The sequence below is a fragment of the Danio rerio genome, chromosome 24, assembly GCF_052040795.2.
Source record: "Danio rerio strain M-AB ecotype USA chromosome 24, GRCz13ab, whole genome shotgun sequence".
NCBI lineage: Eukaryota > Metazoa > Chordata > Actinopteri > Cypriniformes > Danionidae > Danio > Danio rerio.
The window spans coordinates 41,625,001-41,645,000 of NC_141044.1; the positions used below are offsets into that span (position 1 = coordinate 41,625,001).

Genomic DNA, 20,000 nt, shown 5'->3' on the forward strand with positions numbered 1-20,000 from the left:
TCCCTCACACACACCATCTGCCGCTCTGTGTGTGTGAGAGTGTGTGTTGGGGCTCATGAAGAGGGGGTGTAATTTCGGGCGGATTCTGGGCTAAAGTCAACAGGGTGAGATTACAGCGAATTCAGCTCGGTAAACGTCTGCAGGCGATGTGTGTGTGTGTGTGTGTGTGTGTGTGTGTGTCTGTGAGAGAAAGAGTATGAGTGTGTGTGTGCATGTGTATATTTGCGTGTGTGTATATGTACTGCATGTGTTTGTGTGTGTGAGCTTGCATGTGAGAGCATGTGTGTAAGAGTGTGTGAGCTTGCATATGTGTGTGTGAGCGCTGTAAGGGTGTGTGCATTTCTCCAAATGAAATTCCAAACATGTGACAGAAAGAACACAGATTCACACCCAAATAAAAAGCCACACACACACACACACACACACACACTCAAAAAGCGAGCGAATTATGAAAGCACGCAGTCTGAGTGCGAGCACTTTGAGGGCGTCTCCAGATGGGGGTCTGATCTGGAAGCGAGCGCAGCTTTTTCTGATATCTCTGAGCGCCGCGTTTGTGCCTTGAGCGCGGTACTTAATCTAAAGTTGTTCCAAGGGTCTTTCTCAATGGCACCCTTCCTCTATTACAAGAGCTTTCCAAACACAGCTGAAAGCACTCAAACCTATTAACCTGAGGTTAGAGCAAACCCAGAGCTCCAAATTCATTTATGTAGAACAGGACCGCTAGTTTGATGGAGCGCATGCTACAGGTATGCACAGAACTACACCCAAAAACACATTTCTGGCCCGCCACACTGGGGTCTCACAACTCCTTTTGTGCAGATTAGAATGTGGACACGTTTAACTCGATATACAGCCAGAATTATTAGCCCCGCTGTTTATTTTTTCCCCAATTTCTGTTTAATTGAGAGAAGATTTTCTTCAATACATTTCTAAACATAATAGTTTTAATAACTCATCTCTAATAACTGATTTATCTTTGCCATGATGACAGTAAATAATATTTGACTGGATATTTTTCAAGACACTTCTATACAGCTTAAAGTGACATTTAAAGGCTTAACTAGGTTGATTAGGTTAACTAGGCAGGAAAGAGTAATAAGGCAAGTTGTATAACGATGGTTTGTTCTGTAGAGCAGGGGTTCCCAAACTTTTTCATTCCGGGACAGAGCATTCAAGTCACTTTGAATGTGGCATGGTTGTTGGTGCCAGACAGGCTGGTCTGAGCATTTCAGAAACTGCTTATCTCTTGCGATTTTCACACACAACCATCTCTAGGGTTTACAGAGAATGATCATAAAAAAAGGAAATATCCAGTGAGCGCAGTTCTGTGGGTGCAAATGCCTTGATGATGCCTGAGGTCAGAGGAGAATGGCCAGACTGGTTCCAGCTGATAGAAAAGCACTCGTAACTCAAATAAGCACTCGATACAACCGAGGTCTGCAGAAGAGCATCTCTGAACACACAACACGTCCAACCTTGAGGCAGATGGGCTACAGCAGCAGAAGACCACACCGTGTGCCGCTCCTTTCAGCTAAGAACAGGAAACTGAGGCTGCAATTCACACAGCCTCACCAAAACTGGACAATAGAAGATTGGAGAAACGCTGCCTGCTCTGATGAGTCTCCATTTCTGCTGCCACATTCAGATGGTCAGGTCAGAATTTGGCCTCAACAACATGAAAGCATGGATCCATCGTTCCTTTATAAGCGGTTCAGGCTGGTGGTGGTGTAATGGTGTGGGGGAGATTTTCTTGGCACACTTTGGGCCCATTAGAACCAATCAAGCATTGTGTCAACGACACAGCCTACATGAGTATTGCTGCTGACCATGTCCATCCCTTTATGAGCACATTGTACCCAACTTGTACGCCATGTCATAAAGCGTGAATCATCTCAGACTGGTTTCTTGAACACGACAATGAGTTCACTGTAGTCAAATGGCCTCCACAGTCACCAGATCGTAATCCAATAGAGCTCCTTTGGGATGTGGTGGAATGGGAGATTGGCATCATGAATGTGCAGCCGACAAATCTGCAGCAACTGTGTGATGCTGTCATAAAAATATGGAGCAAATTCTCAGAGGAATATTTCCAGTATCTTTCCAGTACCTAATAAAGTGGCCAGTAAGTGTATATCAAAATTGGAATACACTAAGTATTGTTGTATGCAGCATGATGTCAGGATGTTCTGAGTGTTACATGACCATTTTATGTAGCAAAAGACGTTGTAAGACTTCACAATAAGATTGTGTAAGTGAATACATTTACTAACAAACAAAAAATGAACAACACATTTATTACAGTATCTGCTCACGTTAGTTAATGAAAATAAAGTCGTTCATTGTTAGTTCATGTAAACTCACAGTGCATTAACTAATGAATTTGTATTTTAATAATACATTAGTAAATGTTGAACTATGATTAATAAATGCTGCACAAGTATCCTTCATAATTACTTAATTTTAGTAAATGCATTAAGCAATAAACCTTAATGTAAAGACTCTTCTAAACTAGCAGTACAATTTGAGGCATCAACCATATTTGCAGCACAAAAGGTAAGGATAATGGTGCTGTTTAATTAAATAACTAGCCTAAAGAGGTAATGGTAATCCTTGTCTTAGTGAACGCCCCTAATAAAAAACCGCAGAACAACACCTTCCACAGAACATCACCTGCGCGCTTTAACACACACATATGTTTTATCAACTAAGAATAACAGCTCATTTAAAATTCCGTCCCTGGTTTTTATGTGAGCATAAATATCAGAACATTTGGCTCACAGGTGTTTTTAATTGATCAGGCGTTTCCTGTTGAGTAGATTGTTCACACATGAAAGCGTGGTGAAGTCCCTTAATCCTGCTCAGGTCTTTTGTTTTGCCTGTGAGAGAAAAGCAAGTGGAGTTCGGTTGCCAGAAGAACGAAGAAATTTGCTTAAAAGTCATAACACGAGGGTTTGGGTGTAGTCAAAACAGACGTTTGGCAGAGAAGCTAATTGGAAACTAAAGCTGCCCGAGCTACAAGCTACTTATAATTTGAATTACAAAGAAATGTCTGAAATTATTTAAGCTTTTTTTGAAGTTGCAAGATAGACTGGAGGCTTAGTGGTTAGCACTGTCACCTCACAGAAAGAAGGTCACTGGTTCGAGTCCCGGCTGGGCCAGTTGGCATTTCTGTGTGGAGTTTGCATGTTCTTTTCGGGTTTCCTCCGGGTGAGGAAGCTTACTAGCTTGTTGTTTAGTTAACTTCAACCCAGGCTCTTTCTGGGAATGTAGCCCAGCGGACATTTCTAGAGACAGCGAATTACGTGGCCGCAGTTACGTATGGCCGCATTTCGTTTTTTTCGAGCGAACGCTAGGGGGCGTTGTGACATTGCTCCTCTTCTCCGCGCTCGCCGGCTGACGGCTCGCCTCCGTGTGGAGGGCTCTCCCGCAGCAATCATTTTGTCTGCTTAGCTCGTGTCGTTACGTCGGCAGAGCAGAGGCCCGGAGGAGGGGGAGCCGGCGGCGACAAGTCCGGGTAAGATCGGTTTCAGAAATCAGGTAAGATAAAAAACAGAATCTAAAAAATAAAAGCGATGCGGCGAGAACGCAGTGAGATTCGAAAACGCGGTCAAAATCGGACGAGGGCTTTTCTTTTCCGGATGGCTTTTGCAAATCTTCGCTTGGGTTTAGGGAAGGAGGAGGAGGAGGGTGGCTGGGTCGCCCGCCCAGTCGATGGTACTGTCATTCAGTCAGTCGGACGGTCAGACAGACGGTCGCTCGACAGCGGCCTCCGGCGGCTTTTCACGCGAAAACAGCGCGGGCGCGAAAAGCTTGCGCTAACGAGAGGCGTTCAAGACGCGGAAAAAAAGCGCGCACAGCGGCCTCTGGCAAATTCGCGAAAATAAAAACTGGACAAATACGTACCTCCCAGGAGGTATTTTGCGGTCTCCAGAAATGTCCGCGGGGCTATGTTTCCAGAATGAGCCTGGGTTGGTTAACTTACACAATGAATCAAAGAAATATTATATGGCTTATCAAATTGCAAATAATGGTTAAAATGCCTTTATGTGCAGTTAATCATGATCCATGTGTTTGCTGATGCTTAACTGATGTAGAATTGTGAACAAGTTATTCATGGTTTACTAATTAAACTGAGCTTAACTAATGCATAATTCAAGAACCTTGAAAATGTTTATTTAACCATTAATTACTACTGTATTTATAACTAATGCTTAATGGTGAAGAAATTAACCATTAACTAATCCTTAATTAATGCATTCTTTCGGACCCTTAAAATAAAGTTTTACCATAGTATCTTGTAAAATAACTAGTAAAATAAAAATTACTCTCCTCATGGCAAATTAAAAAGACATTATTAAAAATTGGTTATTATGCTTTAAAATGTGTTGAAATCTTCATTAAACCTCAATTGAAATTTCAAAAAGGGTCAATAATTCTGATGTTAACTGTATGTGAAATGTCTGTATGAACAAGTGTGATTTAAAACCTTTCCATTGACAGAAAAAGGGAGTTTAACAGATCAACAGAGTTTAACTGGGGTGGTTAAGTGTTGTTTGACAAGGTGCGCGCGACATGTCTAAAGAGCGAGAAAGGATGCGGTGGTGAAAGGTGAGAAGCATGCACGATGTGGAGGGAGACATGCAATTTTCGGAATATTATCACTCGTTTGCGGGCCTCCGGAAGTCTCTGTGCATTTGCGGTAAAATCCTGAAACTTCTGGAGACATGGGATGTCTGGAATGCTCTACTAATAATTCTCTCTTCATATAGTTGTATGCTTATTATATATCCATAAAACACTGTGATATAACCGGGCTCGGATCGTATTGCTTTCTCACAACAATCAATCCACTCCAGACATGGTTTCAATCGAGCCGAGACCACCTCATTTAAGTGATCTCAGACCGATTGTTTTGGCGCGGATCCAAGCGCGATTGCTGAATTCACATATTCCAAGCGAATCGCACTAACTGGGCAAACGAGACAGGTTCCGAAACAAATGTCTAGATGTGAAAGCACCCTTAAAGAGGTTTAACCAGTTAAACTCTGCTGTCATTTTGGGATTTCCGCCTGGATTTTTCCTACCCAAATTTAAAAGCTTCCCAAATCCACATGCAGAGGTGTAAATGCAAGAATTTAGTATCATTTTAAAGAAAACCCTTTGAATTTTCATAAAACACTATTGAAAGTGTTTAAAATATTTGTATGTGTTGTCTGTGTCATAATAAACACCAAAAAAGAGGCGCTTTTTGTATTTTTTTTTTTATAAACTCAAATTTGAAAAGTGTACCTTTTAGGTTCTGTGCGGTCTTGGTTGCTGTAATTAATTTTGGTGGTTCCTGCACATGTCTGTAATCATAGGAAAAAAGAAAAATGTCTCTAGCGATAATCTGTGTAAAAGTTATTGTATTCCAACTGACGAGAGGTGCTGTACAAGTCACAGGGAGCGATCATTGTTTTCATATTTCCAATTTTTTTTTGTTTGATCAAACATAATTCACTGTGTTTGTACCACGTCAGACATATAAAAGCACATCACTTCACAGTGTTTACTTATGCACATCATCTCAAAAACAGAGGAGAATGGGAGAATGAAACGCACAGCATAAGGTAAGAGATGACAGCTGTCTGTGCTATCTGGGGCTGCTTATTGATCATAATTGTAATGTTTTCACTTTTGAACCATGGAGACACCGCGATTCATTCAGCAATTGTTTGATATGTGAATATAATTCAGTAGAAAGAATGCTAGAACCGTATGAGCACTAGCAAGAGCTTTCATTTGAGCTATAACTTGTACATGTGTCATATGTGAACCATATGAAAAACATAAACATTAACAAATATTCAATACCCAGCTCGAGTATCCAAAATACTGTGTATTAAAGTGTAAAAAAACTTTTGTACAGTAGAATAAAAACCAAAGTGATGCATATGTGCATAAAATATAGATTCTACACTTTCAAACGAAACCACTTACGGGGGTCTGATGCAATGCTAGCCCTTTCGCTGGAATGCAGTGAATGCACCATTCTTTGCTTTTGAATTGCTGTATTTAAATTTCTGTCGAGTTTCGTCTGGTGCAAACAGCCAAATTGTGTATCACTGCAAATCTCTTCATGTAGCACGTTGTCAGTACACAGGGTTACAATTTAACCTGCTCACCTAACGTTTACATTGGTAATATGTATATTATTTGCTAATTAATAACCCTATGTGGAACTCTGAATCTGCATCTCAATTCAGAGTCTGCTACTATCCACTGGAGATCGCATTTCGGTGACGGACACACACTTTGAGAGCCTTCCTGACTGAATAAATGAAATATGCTGTTTTCTATCAAGGCAACCTGGGGTGCTGAAATATAATTGGATAAACTGGCATTGGGCGGGTTAAATCAAAACCAAAACAAACAGAGCTATTCCAGCACGGAAAACACATGTTCAGAGCAGAATATCTGACTTCAGAATTGTTTTTCAGATAAACAAGAATGTTTACTTAGCATGTTTCTTAAATATATGCAGACATATTATATTTCAATGCTTTAGAGGAGTCAGAAACTAACATAGAGCACCTTTAAATGCAGATGTTTGATACATAACGAACAACAATCTCTAGAAAACTGTATACAAAATCGGACAGGTTTGCTGGAATTCCCTTCAAAAACAAAACTGGATGCTTATTCGAATTCAAACTCCCTAAAAAACAGGAGAATGCTAGATTAGTCAAGTCAATCTCTCTCTCTTCAGCGGACATATTTTTAATCTTTCCAACTCGTATTCAACTGAACAGGCCTTTCACTTGCTGAAGAGTGACTCACAGCGAAACTCACAGAAACAGGCAACAGCTGGAAGTTTCTTCTCTCAAGGTTTGGCACGGGACGGTATGCAAAACTAGCGACGTTGATGAGTTACAGACACGCCGTCGTTATTTCTAGCTGGAGATCTCCGACTAAATGCTACGTTTTATACGCTTTATATTTGTTTTGAAATGTCAAAATACTTACACTCACATAAAACGGAGTAATAGGGCGCTGAGAGTGCTTTATTTATTAATTTACTTAATTGGTTACATGTGTTTAGACCAGCCAAACATAAAAGGTGGCATTTAGTATTTTTTTGGGGGGGTTTACAGTATCTTAACAGGAAATATGGAGTCCAAATTTTTAGATGGCTTTGGTTTTTATGCAAACACAAACAATTTTTTTTAACAAGTTCTCCGACAAATGTGTCCTTTGAATTGCTGCACGCAAAGAAACAAAACGACAAGCTGGTTCCAAAACACATAATCGTTGGCAGACTAACAAATAAACAGGAAGATAAACACATCTCTACAAGGTTCCTCCACAGCGTCACAGCTTTATATCATTAACGCTCTGTGTGGCGTTTTTTTTTTCTCCCTCGGAAACAGCATGTTTTGGTTTGTGACGTATAGGAAATCTAAGGCAGTAAAAGTGGGCTTGTGTGTGTGTTTAATGAGGATATGGTTAGTACTCGTACTTCCAGTGTCCTGTGCAGGTGGCCATGAGTGGCATACATATACAGTTGAAACCAGAAGTTTACATACTCTCTAAAATGAGGAGCATAACCATTTTTTTTAAATGTCTGATGGTGAATCATACTAAACATTTACTATTTAGGTCTGTTAGGATTACCTAAATCATATACATTAGCTAAATGCCAGAATAATAAGAGATTTTTTTGGGGAGAATTTTTTATTAATTTCTAGACAGTCAAAAGTTTACACACATTTCCTTCGTATTTTTAGCTTTGCTTTTAAACTGTATAACTTTGGTCAAATGTTTTGGGTATCCTTCCACAAGCTTGTCATAATAGTTTGCAGGAGTTTTGGCCCATTCCTCCTGACAGAATTGGTGTAACTGTCAGATTTGTTGGCTGTCTTGCTCGCACAAGCTTTTTCAACTCTACCCACTCATTTTCTATAGGATTGAGATCAGGGCTTTGTGATGGCCACTCCAAAACATTCACTCTGTTGTCCTTAAAGCACGTTTTAACTAATTTGGCAGTATGCTTAAGGTCATGGTCTGTTTGGAAGACCCATGTGTGGCCAAGTTTTAATTTCCTGGCTGATGTCTTGAGATGTTGCTTCAGTATTTCTACATAATGTTCTTTCTTCATGATGCCATCTATGCTGTGAAGTGGACCAGTCCCTCCTGCAGCAAAACAGACCCTCAACATGATGCTGCCGCCCCTATACTTCACAGTTGGGATGGGGTTCCTAGGCTTGTAAGCTTTCCCCTTTGTCCTCCAAATGTAACACTGGTCATAATGGCCAAACAGTTCAATCTTAGCTCCATCAGACCACAGGACATCTCTAAAGATTAGTCTTTTTCCCTTTCTGCAAACTGTAATCTTGTTTTTTTTTTTTTTTTGTTGATTCTGACTTGTTGATTTTCCTTGTTGTCACAGAAGGAAGCAGTGTGTTTGAGGTTCTCCTTAAATACTATTCTACAGTTGTGCCTCCAATGAACTCAAATGTTGTCAACTAGCCAATCAGAAACTTCCAAACCTTGACATCATCATCTGAGCTTCATCAGAGGCAGAATAATCTTATTGTATGTAAACTTGACTTTTAAGAAAAAGTTTTAACAATTTCTCAAACAATATCTCTCTCATTATTCTGCTATTAGGCATAACAGAAGCAAATGTGATCATCCTAACTTACCTGAAAGAGAAAAAGTTTAGTCACATTAACATCTGACTTTTTTTAAACGTTTTTTTATACAGTGTATGTAAACTTCTGGTTTCGCTACAGAGCAGAGATGGAACGGAACTTAGTACAAGTACTTCGGTTTTTCAGGTACCATTACTTTGTGTCACTATTTATTTTTCTGATAACTGCTTACTTTTACTCATTACACCTTTTTTAACATAAATATCTATACTGCCTACTTTTACTGCCTGTTTGGTGGCACAAACTTTATTATTTCTTGGACTTTTTGAACTCCTATATGAATCAATCTACTCTAACCACACAGCAAAGCACTAACAACCGCTCATAACACTGTAGTAACCCCAAAAGAACACAGTAACAGCCCCTTACAACACCTTAGAAGCTGCATAGCAATGCACTAACAACAGCTCCTAACACCCTAGTAACTGCATTGCAACACAGCAACAACCCACATAAAACCCCAGCAATTCCATAACAACACACTAACAACAACCACCTAACATCATAGTAACCACATACTGTACAAACATACTAACAGCCAATCATAACACCCGAGCAACCACATAACAACCCACTAACAACAGCCTATAACACCCTAGCAACATCATAGCAAAGCACTAGCAACAGCTCATAACACTATAGTAACCCCATTGCAACACACACAGAAACACTCATAACATCTTAGCAACCCCATAGCAACACACTAAACAACAGCTCAAAACACCCTAGCAACCTCATAGCAGCATACTAACAACAAACAACATAGTACCACATATTGACATACTGACAGTCACTCATAACACCCTAGCAATCACATAACAACACACTAACAACAGCTCCTAAAACACTAGCAACCCTATAGCAACACATTAACAACAACCACTTTACACCATAGTAACCACAAGGTAACACAATAACAGCCGCTAACAACACCCTAGCAACCACAAAGCAAGGCACTAGCAACAGCTTAAACCACTGCAGTAACCCCACAGCAACACACTAAACAACAGCTCATAATACCCTACAGTAACAACACACTAACAACAAACACCATAGTAACCACATATTAAAATACTGGCAGTCACTCATACACCCTAGCAACCACATAACAACATACTAACAACAGCTCCTAAAAGCCTAGCAACCCCGTAGCAACACATTAACAACAACCTTTTTACACCATAGTAACCACATAGTAACACAATAACATTTATAACACCCTAGCAACCACATAGCAAAGCACTAGCAACAGCTCAAACTACTGAAGTAACCCCATAGCAATACATTAAACAACAGCTCATAACAACCTAGCAACCTCATAGCAACACACTAACAACAAACACCATAGTAGCCACATATAAACATACTGGCAGTCACTCATACACCCTAGCAACCACATAACAACATACTAACAACAGCTCCTAAAACCCTAGCCACCCCATAGCAACACATTAACCACAACCTCTTTACACCATAGTAACCACATAGTAACACAATAACATTTATAACACCCTAGCAACCACATAGCAAAGCATTAGCAACAGCTCAAACCACTGCAGTAACCCCATAGCAACACAGTAAAAAACAGCTCATAACACCCTAGCAACCTCATAGCAACACACTTACAACAAACACCATAGTAACCACATATAAACATACTGGCAGCCACTCATAACACCCTAGCAACAACATAACAACACACCAACAACAACTCCCAAGCAACCCCATAGCAAGCCCCTCATAACACCCTAGCAACAGCAAAGCAACACACTAAACAACAGCTTATAACACCCTAGCAACCTCAGAGCAACACATTAACAACAACCTCCTACCACCGTAGTAACTACATACTAACATTTTGACTGCCACTTACAACACCCAAGCAACCACATAGCAACATACTAACAACAGCTCATAACACTCTAGCAACCACATAATAACAAACTAACAGCCACTTACAAAACCAACACATTAACAACAACTCATAACATCCTAGCAACCACATAGCAAAACATTAACAACTCATAACACCCTAGCAACCACATAGCAACACACTAACAACAGCTCATAACACCCTAGCAACCACATCATAACAAACAGCCACTAAAAAAACTAACACATTAACGACATCCCATAACATCCCAGAACACATAGCAACACACTAACAACTCATAACACCCTAACAACCACATAGCAGCACACTAACAACCCCTTATCCTAGCAACCATGCAGCAACACATTAACAACAGATCATAGCACCCTAGCAACCACATAATAACAAACTAACAGCCACTAACAAAGCTAACACATTAACAACATCCCATAACATCCCAGCAACCACATAGCAACACACTAACAACTCAAAACACCCTAGCAACCACATAGCAGCACACTAAAAGCCCCTCGTGACACCCTTGCAACCATGTACTGTAGCAACACATCATCAGCTCATAAAAGCCCAGCAATGGCATAGCAATACACTAACATCCACCCAGAACACCCTAACAACCACATAGCAACAACAACAACACTCTCTAGCATCGTCATAGCAACATAAGTTTTGAAGGACACACGTTCAGCATCAAATGTTAAGAAAGTAGCTGTGCTTAATTCAACCGTCAGCCTCTCTGCTTGCGGTCCGCCACTCATTAGTCTGTTATAACTCTGCTAATCTCTTTGTCCTTGTTCTCTCAGCTGAACGGGGGGATGATTTTAACGAGATCACACTGAACCACTGCCAGGTCGGGCACAAAATCGGCAGGAGTCCTTGGCGTGTGTCGAGGCGAGAAAACGAGCGAGTGGAGCGTGTACTGGGGGTCATTCAGAGACGGGGCCACCAAACCGCAGCAGATGGCAAGAGCCGAGAGGTGAGAGGAGGCACAAATAGGAAACTCACAGAGCCGCGAATGCATCTCTGACTTTCATTTTAGGAAAGAAAACTACTGAGCTTATTCTGAACGGCGGAAGTGCGCTCCTTACTGAAATTGTTTTATCAAATCCAATTAAAGTTGCCTATGGGAGAAATTACTTGGAATAACAAACGGCAGAAAACACTCAATTGAATCGCATTACAAACGTGTGTGTTATTTACAAAACGTAAATACAATATAAACATAATTAGAAAACATCAGTTTGCAACATTAAGCAGGATAACAAGCTGTTTTTACGACTAAAAATGAATGGAAATTATCTACTTTAACCTCACAGCAAAGCTCTAACATAACACTCTAGTAACCCCATAACAACACACCTACAGTCCCTCATATCAGCCTAGCAACTGCATAACAACACACTATCAACAGCTCCTAAAACCCTAGTAACAGCATAGAAACATGGTATCAGTCCCTCATAGCAACCAAACAGCAACACACTAACAGCCCCTCATAACACCTTAGCAACTGCAAAGCAACACACTAAACAACAGATTATAACACCATAGTAACCTCATAGTAACATACTAACAGCCACTCATAACACCCTAGCAACCCCATAGCAACACTTTAACAACAGCCTCCTAACCCCAGAGTAACCACATAGTAACATACTAACAGCCACTCATAACACCCTAGCAACCAAATAGCAACACACTAACAACAGCCTCCTTACACCATAGTAACCACATAGCAACATACTAACAACCACTCATAACCCCATATCAACCCCCATAGCAACACAGTAAAAACACCCTCCTAACACCATAGTAACATACTAACAGCTTCTCAGAACAGCCCAGCAACCTCCATAGCAACACAATAACAGCCTCCTAACACCATAGTAACCACATGGCAACAAACTAACAGCCCCTCATAACACCGTAGCAACCCCATAGCAACACACTAACCACAGCCTCCTCACCACATAGTAACATACTAACAGCCACTCATAACACCCTAGCAACCAAATAGCAACACACTAATAACAGCCTCCTTTCACCATAGTAACCAGATAGGAACACACTAACAACCACTCATAACACCATAGCAACCGCCATAGCAACACAGTAACAACAGCCTCCTAACACCATAGTAACATACTAATATCTACTCAGAACAGCCCAGCAACCCCCCTAGCAACACAATAACAGCCTCCTAACACCATAGTAACCACATGGCAACATACTAACAGCCCCTCATAACACCCTAGCAACCCCATAGCTACACACTAACCACAGCCTCCTCACCCCAGAGTAACCACATAGTAACATACTAACAGCCCCTCATAACACCCTATCAACCAAATAGCAACACACTAACAACAGCCTCCCAACACCATAGTAACCACATAGTAACATACTAACAACCACTCATAACACCATAGCAACCCCCATAGCAACACAGTAACAACAGCCTCCTAACACCATAGTAACATAATAACAGCTACTCAGAACAGCCCAGCAACCCCCATAGCAACACAATAACAGCCTCCTAACACCATAGTAACCACATGGCAACATCCTAACAGCCCCTCATAACACCCTAGCAACCAAATAGCAACACACTAACAACAGCCTCCTAACACCATAGTAACCACATAGTAACATACTAACAACCACTCATAACACCATAGCAACCCCCATAGCAACACAGTAACAACAGCCTCCTAACACCATAGTAACCACATAGTAACACACTAACAACCACTCATAACAACCTAGTAACCACATAGTACATACTAACAGTTCCTCATAACACCCTAGCAACCCCATAGCAACACACTATCAACAACCTCCTAACACTATAGTAACCATTTGATAACATGCTTATAGCCCCTCACAACACCCAAGCAACCCCATAGCTATAGACTAACAACAGCCTCTTAACACCATAGTTACACAAACAGTCACTCATAATACCCTAGCAACCCCCATAGCAACACACTAACAGCATCCTAACACCACAGTAACCTCGTAGAAACATACTAACAGCCCCTCATAACACCCTAGCAACCCCATAGACATTTATTCAGAAATATTGTTTAAATGTAAGTGTTTTACTAAACTAAAAGCATTTAGTCTAGTAATTAAGTTAATAAGCAACTGTATGTATTAATAATTAGCAATTACCTAAATTTTTGAAGTAACTCACCTAATGCTGGTATAAAAGAACGGGAAATTAGACGAGGCAGAGAGATTTATGGGAGACATTAGTGATACTAACGGAGTGTCAGGACTGCCCGACTGGACCATTCGGACATGATATATCTTTCCTGACTCAGAGATTAATACATTCACAGGATTCAGCTAATTTTTAGTTCAGCGATAACACTGCTGTCTGATAAGATGAGTATCTGCAGCTGCCGCTGATCTTATGGATACGAATACGGATAACATACTGTGGACTATATGGATACGAATGCATGTACTGTAAATCAGGGGCTCTCAAGTTTTTTTTACTTCGGAGCCCACTTCTTTCTCCGATTAATTTTTGAAGGCCCACCTGTCTGACATTTTCTCTAAAATGTTTGTATGAAATGTAATTACAGTATTACCATATATATATATATATATATATATATATATATATATATATATATATATATATATATATATATATATATATATATATGTATATATATATATATATATATATATATATATATATATATATATATATATATATATATATATATATATATATATATATATATGTATATATATATGAAAAAAAAATATATATATATATATTCAAAAAAAAAATATATATATACTTAAAAAAAATATATATATATATATGTATATATATATATATATATATATATACACACACATACATACAACAGTTCTCTCTGGTTCTCGAATTTGATTGGGTGACAGCCGTGATATATTTAAGTAATATCAGCACCCGTACAGCCTCTTTACCCTTTGTGTATTACTCCACCCACATACAGCCAGCAACAAGCAGACACTACAGATCTAAAGTTTAAAAGAGGCACGCTCAGCTGTTTAACTGTCAGCTTATGATTTGAATCTGGAAGAAAGTAGTTCCTCATACAAAAGGGTTGTTGAGACTCTCCATGTTTGATTTTGTTTTTATATACACAATTATGTCGTCAAACTGTTCATACTTTGGTTACATCTCAGATTGATTACTGTAACTCGCTCCTATCTGGCATCCCGGATAAACAAATTCATAGACTACAGTTAATTCAGAATGTAGCGGCTAGGATAGCTACCTGCTCACATCCTTCTGATCACATAACTCCAATTCTCTTTCACCTGCACTGGCTCCCTGTTCACTATCGTATACAATACAAAATCCTTCTCTTAACATACAAAGCTCTTCATAACCTGGCCCCCCTCTTTCTTGCTGATATTCTTCATTTGTACAGTCTACAGGAGTTTTTCTGGGAGAAATAACAAAATGGGAGGGTGGCGGGAGATGGGTCTGAAGTACCGGAGACTTCCTTGAAAAATGTGAGCGTTGGCAGGTATGAATCCAAGATCAAAGCATGAAATTATGACTCATTCAATATTTATTTTTCACTAGTTTTGTGCACAGTGAAAATTTTCCAACCCAGGCTCATTGTGGAAACGTAGCCTCGTGGACGTTTCTGGAGGCCACGAAATACGTCGGGAGGTACGTATTTGTGCAGTTTTTGTTTTCGCGAATCCGCAAGAGGCGGCTGTGCCGCGCTTTTTCGCATCTCGAACGCCTCTCGGGAGCGCGCGCCATTCGCGCTCGCGCTGTTCTCGTGCGAAAAGACGCCAGAGGCCACTATCGAGCGACCGTCTGTCCGACTGACGGACTGAATGACTGAACGATCGGCCGACCCAGCCTCCTCCTTCCCTAAACCCAAACGACGATTTACAAAAGCCATTCAAAAAAAAAAAGCAAAAGCCCTCGTCCGATTTTGACCACGTTTTCGGATCTCGCTGCGTTTTCGCCCGTCACGAACTCGTTTGCTTTTATTTTTGGATTCTGTTTTTCATCCTACCTGATTTCTGGAACCGTTCTTCCCCGGACTCGAACCCGGTCGTTGTCGCGGCCAGCTCCTTCTCCTCTGCGCCTCCGCTCTGCCGACGTAACACTACGAGCTAAGCGGACAAACTGGTTGCGGCGGTAAAGCCCTCCACACGGAGCTGAGTGAGCCGTCACAGCCGGCTAACGTGAAGAAGAGGAGCGGCCTCACACCGCCCCGTAGCGTTCGCTCGAAAAAAACAAATGCGGCCATACATACCTCCAGCCACGTAAATCGCGGGCTCCAGAAACGTATGCAGGGCTACGTTTTCAGATTGAGCTTGGGTTGAAATTTTCATTTGCTAAACATTTTAATGATGCTACTTGACCGATAATCTGCTTTACAAATGATTTTGATTTACTTACTTTATAACAGATAGTCGCCTTCTGAAACCCTAAATTGAAACCATTTACAAAATAAGGTTTATAAACGCACTTTTGTATTTTTAATTACACAATAGTGTTTTAGAGGGCTGAAAATGTGGTTTAAGCAACAGCACCATTATGATCTCTGCAGATTTGAGTACACTGATATCACATCAACATTCTCCTAAAGTGTTGAGTGTCCTGCATTTCTGCTTCACACCACTGCACTGCACAGTGTAAATCACTGTTAATATGGACGCCAAAATAAACAAACGCTGCTTTCCCGAGTGGCGTAAAACAGCTCTGACGCTGCTGTCAGTAATGTGGGCTGTTCAGACACGTCCTAAGAGAAGAGTTTATGTAAAGATTAACATACTGTAAGACAGACATACACAAACACAGATCTCCGTCTCGCACTCGTGTGTCAGTCTGTATGTGTTCGGTGGAATGTTTCCAGAATTAATACAGATACAGCTTAAGAGATCCAAGTCCAATAAATCAAGTTCAGACGTGAGATGCCATGAGAATTAACCTTCACGTTTCTGCCAGGTGATGCTTGCGTAACACCACACTGAAGCTCTGTTGAAATGTGCATTGAGCCGCCTATCTAGACAGCACAATTACGCTGCTTTAAATGACTTATTTTTATTTCACATTAAAAAAAGGCAATTCCAGAATTAACTGAAACAATCTCTAGTCAAAAAAAAAAAAAGTGTCAGACGTCTAATTTGTTTATCCAAGCAACATTTGATGGTATTATTAATGTAATGTTTCATTTAATACTGAAATGTTTTAAAAATGTATAATTAAATCCAGCACAGGCTCACTGGGAAAATGTACCCCCGCCATACCTGACAACATTGTGATGTGAAAATAAGGGATATACCCACAATAACCCCCCATCACTTTAAAAATGCACACATCTATCGTTATAATGAAAGCATTTGATAGTTTTTTCTAACTTTTTATGCTCATTTAGGACAAAATTAGTTGTGTTTGAAAACAAAAACCCATCAAGATAAACATCTTTAGATTATTATTTATTATTATTATTATTAATATTAATAATGTGTATGTCTGTTCAAACGTGCACCCAAAACCCAGACTTTCGCTCCGCTTCAAGATGTGTGTACAGAATTTGGTTTTAAAGGATTAGTTCCCCACAAAATGTCCATTTACTCTGTTTTTCAACAATCAAATATATAAAAAAATAATTACGTTAACCACGTCTAGACAGACCTGGGGCCTCATGTACGAAGACTTGCGTGGAAATCTTACTAAAACATTGCCTACGCACAAAGCTGTAAATGTGCGTACGCAGAAAAAAATTCAGATGTATGAAACACTGCGTACGCCGAATCTCACGCATATTCTTTTGTACATCCGAATGAACGTGAAACTGAGCGCAACATGCACGAGCACAAAACCCCTCCCTGCCTCCTCCCCCGTATGAATATGCTAATGACCATGCTAATGGCAAAACCTAACGAAAAAGCAAAGGCAAAAGCAAGCAAGAAAAGAAAATTTGAACAGAATGTGAATTGGAGGTGCAGCTTGCGGAGGTAGACCGGAGAAAAGCGGTGTTATTTGCAAGTTTGTTCTCCGGAATTAACAACAAAAGAAAAAAATGAGTGGGAGAGTTTAGCTGATGCGGTTAACACAGTTGGGTCTGAACATCGCACAGAGTGAATTAAAAAAGAAATAGTGTGGTTTGTATCTGAAAAATGTTGCAGGACCCTTAACAGTCTCAGTGGTGCAACTCGTAAGACGCATGTGATCATGTATTGACACGTTCGAGCATGAACTCGGCTCGAATCCAGCGTCTGATAAACTCTATCTTATTTTTTCCCCCGCTACATATCAGATTTTGCCAACTATTTATCACGAGAAAGACAAGTAGGAATCATCAATAAGTTCATATCAATAAGCATCATATTTTATTTGCACATTTATTGAATGGAAATGTTTCTGATTCACGCATGCAAATTCATCTTCAGATAGTGTCTTTATAGCAATGTGCGTGCAGTAGATCGCTCAGATTACATTGGGAAAACAGGCGACCGCTGCAAATTGTGCTTTAATGTTTAGCTGGTCAACTGTATGGTATGGAAACCTTATATACCTGCTAGATGAACCCGTCTCATACAGCTGCCATTGCAAGGCTCAGACACTTTGTAGGGAGGAATTTAACACAACTGCCTCTAGGAGTCGCCAATGGAAATAAAACAGACACGCACAAAAAATGTGCGTATGCCAGCCATAAAGCTGCCGTGAAGCTGCGCACATTCCCACGTTCAGTTCATTGTTAGTAAATCCAAACGTGATCGATTCTGAGCGTGAAACCTGGCGTACGCAAAGTTTTTGTGCGTACGCAGCGTTGATACATGAGGCCCCTGATCTGAGAATTGAACTAAAAACAGGAAGCAGATATTCAAATTTAAATTTAAGATTAGAATTCATGCACGGATTAATTGTTCACCACAAAACTAACACAAAAATAATATGACTAGTTTTGATGTCATCTGCACTTTAAGAAGAATAGATTTCGTGACTTACGTAAGCACTCGTTGGCCTCTTTCCCTGTCGCCCGCTGCCAGGGCCGGTCATAATGAAACGGTTTACATCGATCACACTCCGGACCCTCAGTGTTGTGTTTGCACTCACACAGCAGCTTCCCGTCCTTCTCCCGGACACACCTAGAGGCGTGGCCATTGCATTTACACCTCCCGCCCACTTGGAAGTCACCAACCGCATAATAGTACGTCGGCAAGCTTCCAGGCGCACCGAGAGCGTCTTCACTTTCACGTCCTGACATTGGCAGCGCTCTAGTGTGCTGCGGACGACTGAACACCACCCGAATATCAGTGACCGTCACCCAATCCTGAAGCACAGGACTCGAGTCAAAGTCCTTCCCCGATGGGCGCCCGTCCAATGTACTAAACGCAATGAGACCTCCAGAAAGCGGGTAGAGATCAGTGTGTCCGTCTGTGCATAAAGCCTCCTGCTCGTTCTGTTTAGTGATTGCAGCTTTGTTGGGTCGGTTATACATGCGACGGCACTGCGATGAGTAAAATTGGTAAGGAGTCCAAGTGCGTCCGTAGTCCATGCTTTTATATATGGCCAACGATTCAGGACGTGGCGAACAAAACTGAAGGCTGACATAAGTGATCTCGAACTTCTTACCGAGGGATAATGTGAGCGTTACGTTGAGCGGCGAGCTCTGCAGGTTCTCCGACTGCCAGCAGGTGAGGTTATGGGCAGAGTTGAGGTCGGTGAGGTAGCTGGCGGGATGGGCATTGCGGGGATCAGATGCATCGCAGATTTGGCATGTGCGAACGGCGGGACGGTCATCACGCTCCACTAAACTACATGATCTAGACACTGGTCGCCCACAAACACTCGACACACTGACCTCCTGCCCAAATGCTGCGTTTATGAACTCTGGGATGCACCGGCGGGCAGCACCCGTCTCCTCATAACAGGGGTCTGTCGGAGTCACTTGAGGCCCGCTGAATGGATTGGGGCTGTGGCTGGAGGCTTGGAACACAGTGAGCATAGAAAGCAAAGTCTGAAATCTCCACATGGTGTCACGGGAGGGGATGATGGATGTGATGGGGAGGAACGTATGCAGATGGATGGCAGAGAGAGAAGGGAAGCCAAATAAACAAATATGGTTGTGGAGTCTCCTTAGACTGACACAGTCTGGCGTATGTGCGATATCTCAGGAAAGACAATCCAGCCAGAAAAATGTCTTGGAGATAGACGACTTTCCCAAAATCGACCCTCGGCAGCGTGCGTCTGGAAATGGAAAGGCACAAATTGTCAATAAATCAAAGTAAATTAACCATATTCATACACCATAACATTTTTACAGCTCTCTAAGGTACTTTAGGGACCAAGTAAAAAAACAGGGTTTTGCAAAAAAACATATATATATATATATATATATATATATATATATATATATATATATATATATATATAT

The 20,000-nt window shown here is 40.8% G+C and overlaps 1 protein-coding gene across 6 annotated transcripts in view; it reads right to left on the reverse strand.

Moving 5' to 3' along the window:
• Nucleotides 1-20,000, reverse strand: part of ntn2 (netrin 2) — a 70,280-nt gene that overhangs the window by 18,539 nt on the left and 31,741 nt on the right. For all 6 annotated transcript variants that reach the window (NM_001441904.2, NM_001037415.4, NM_001441903.2 and 3 more), the window contains 1 exon segment: nucleotides 18,572-19,813. In NM_001441904.2, the coding sequence (NP_001428833.1) occupies nucleotides 18,572-19,598 (1,027 nt within the window). In that variant the 5' untranslated portion in view covers nucleotides 19,599-19,813.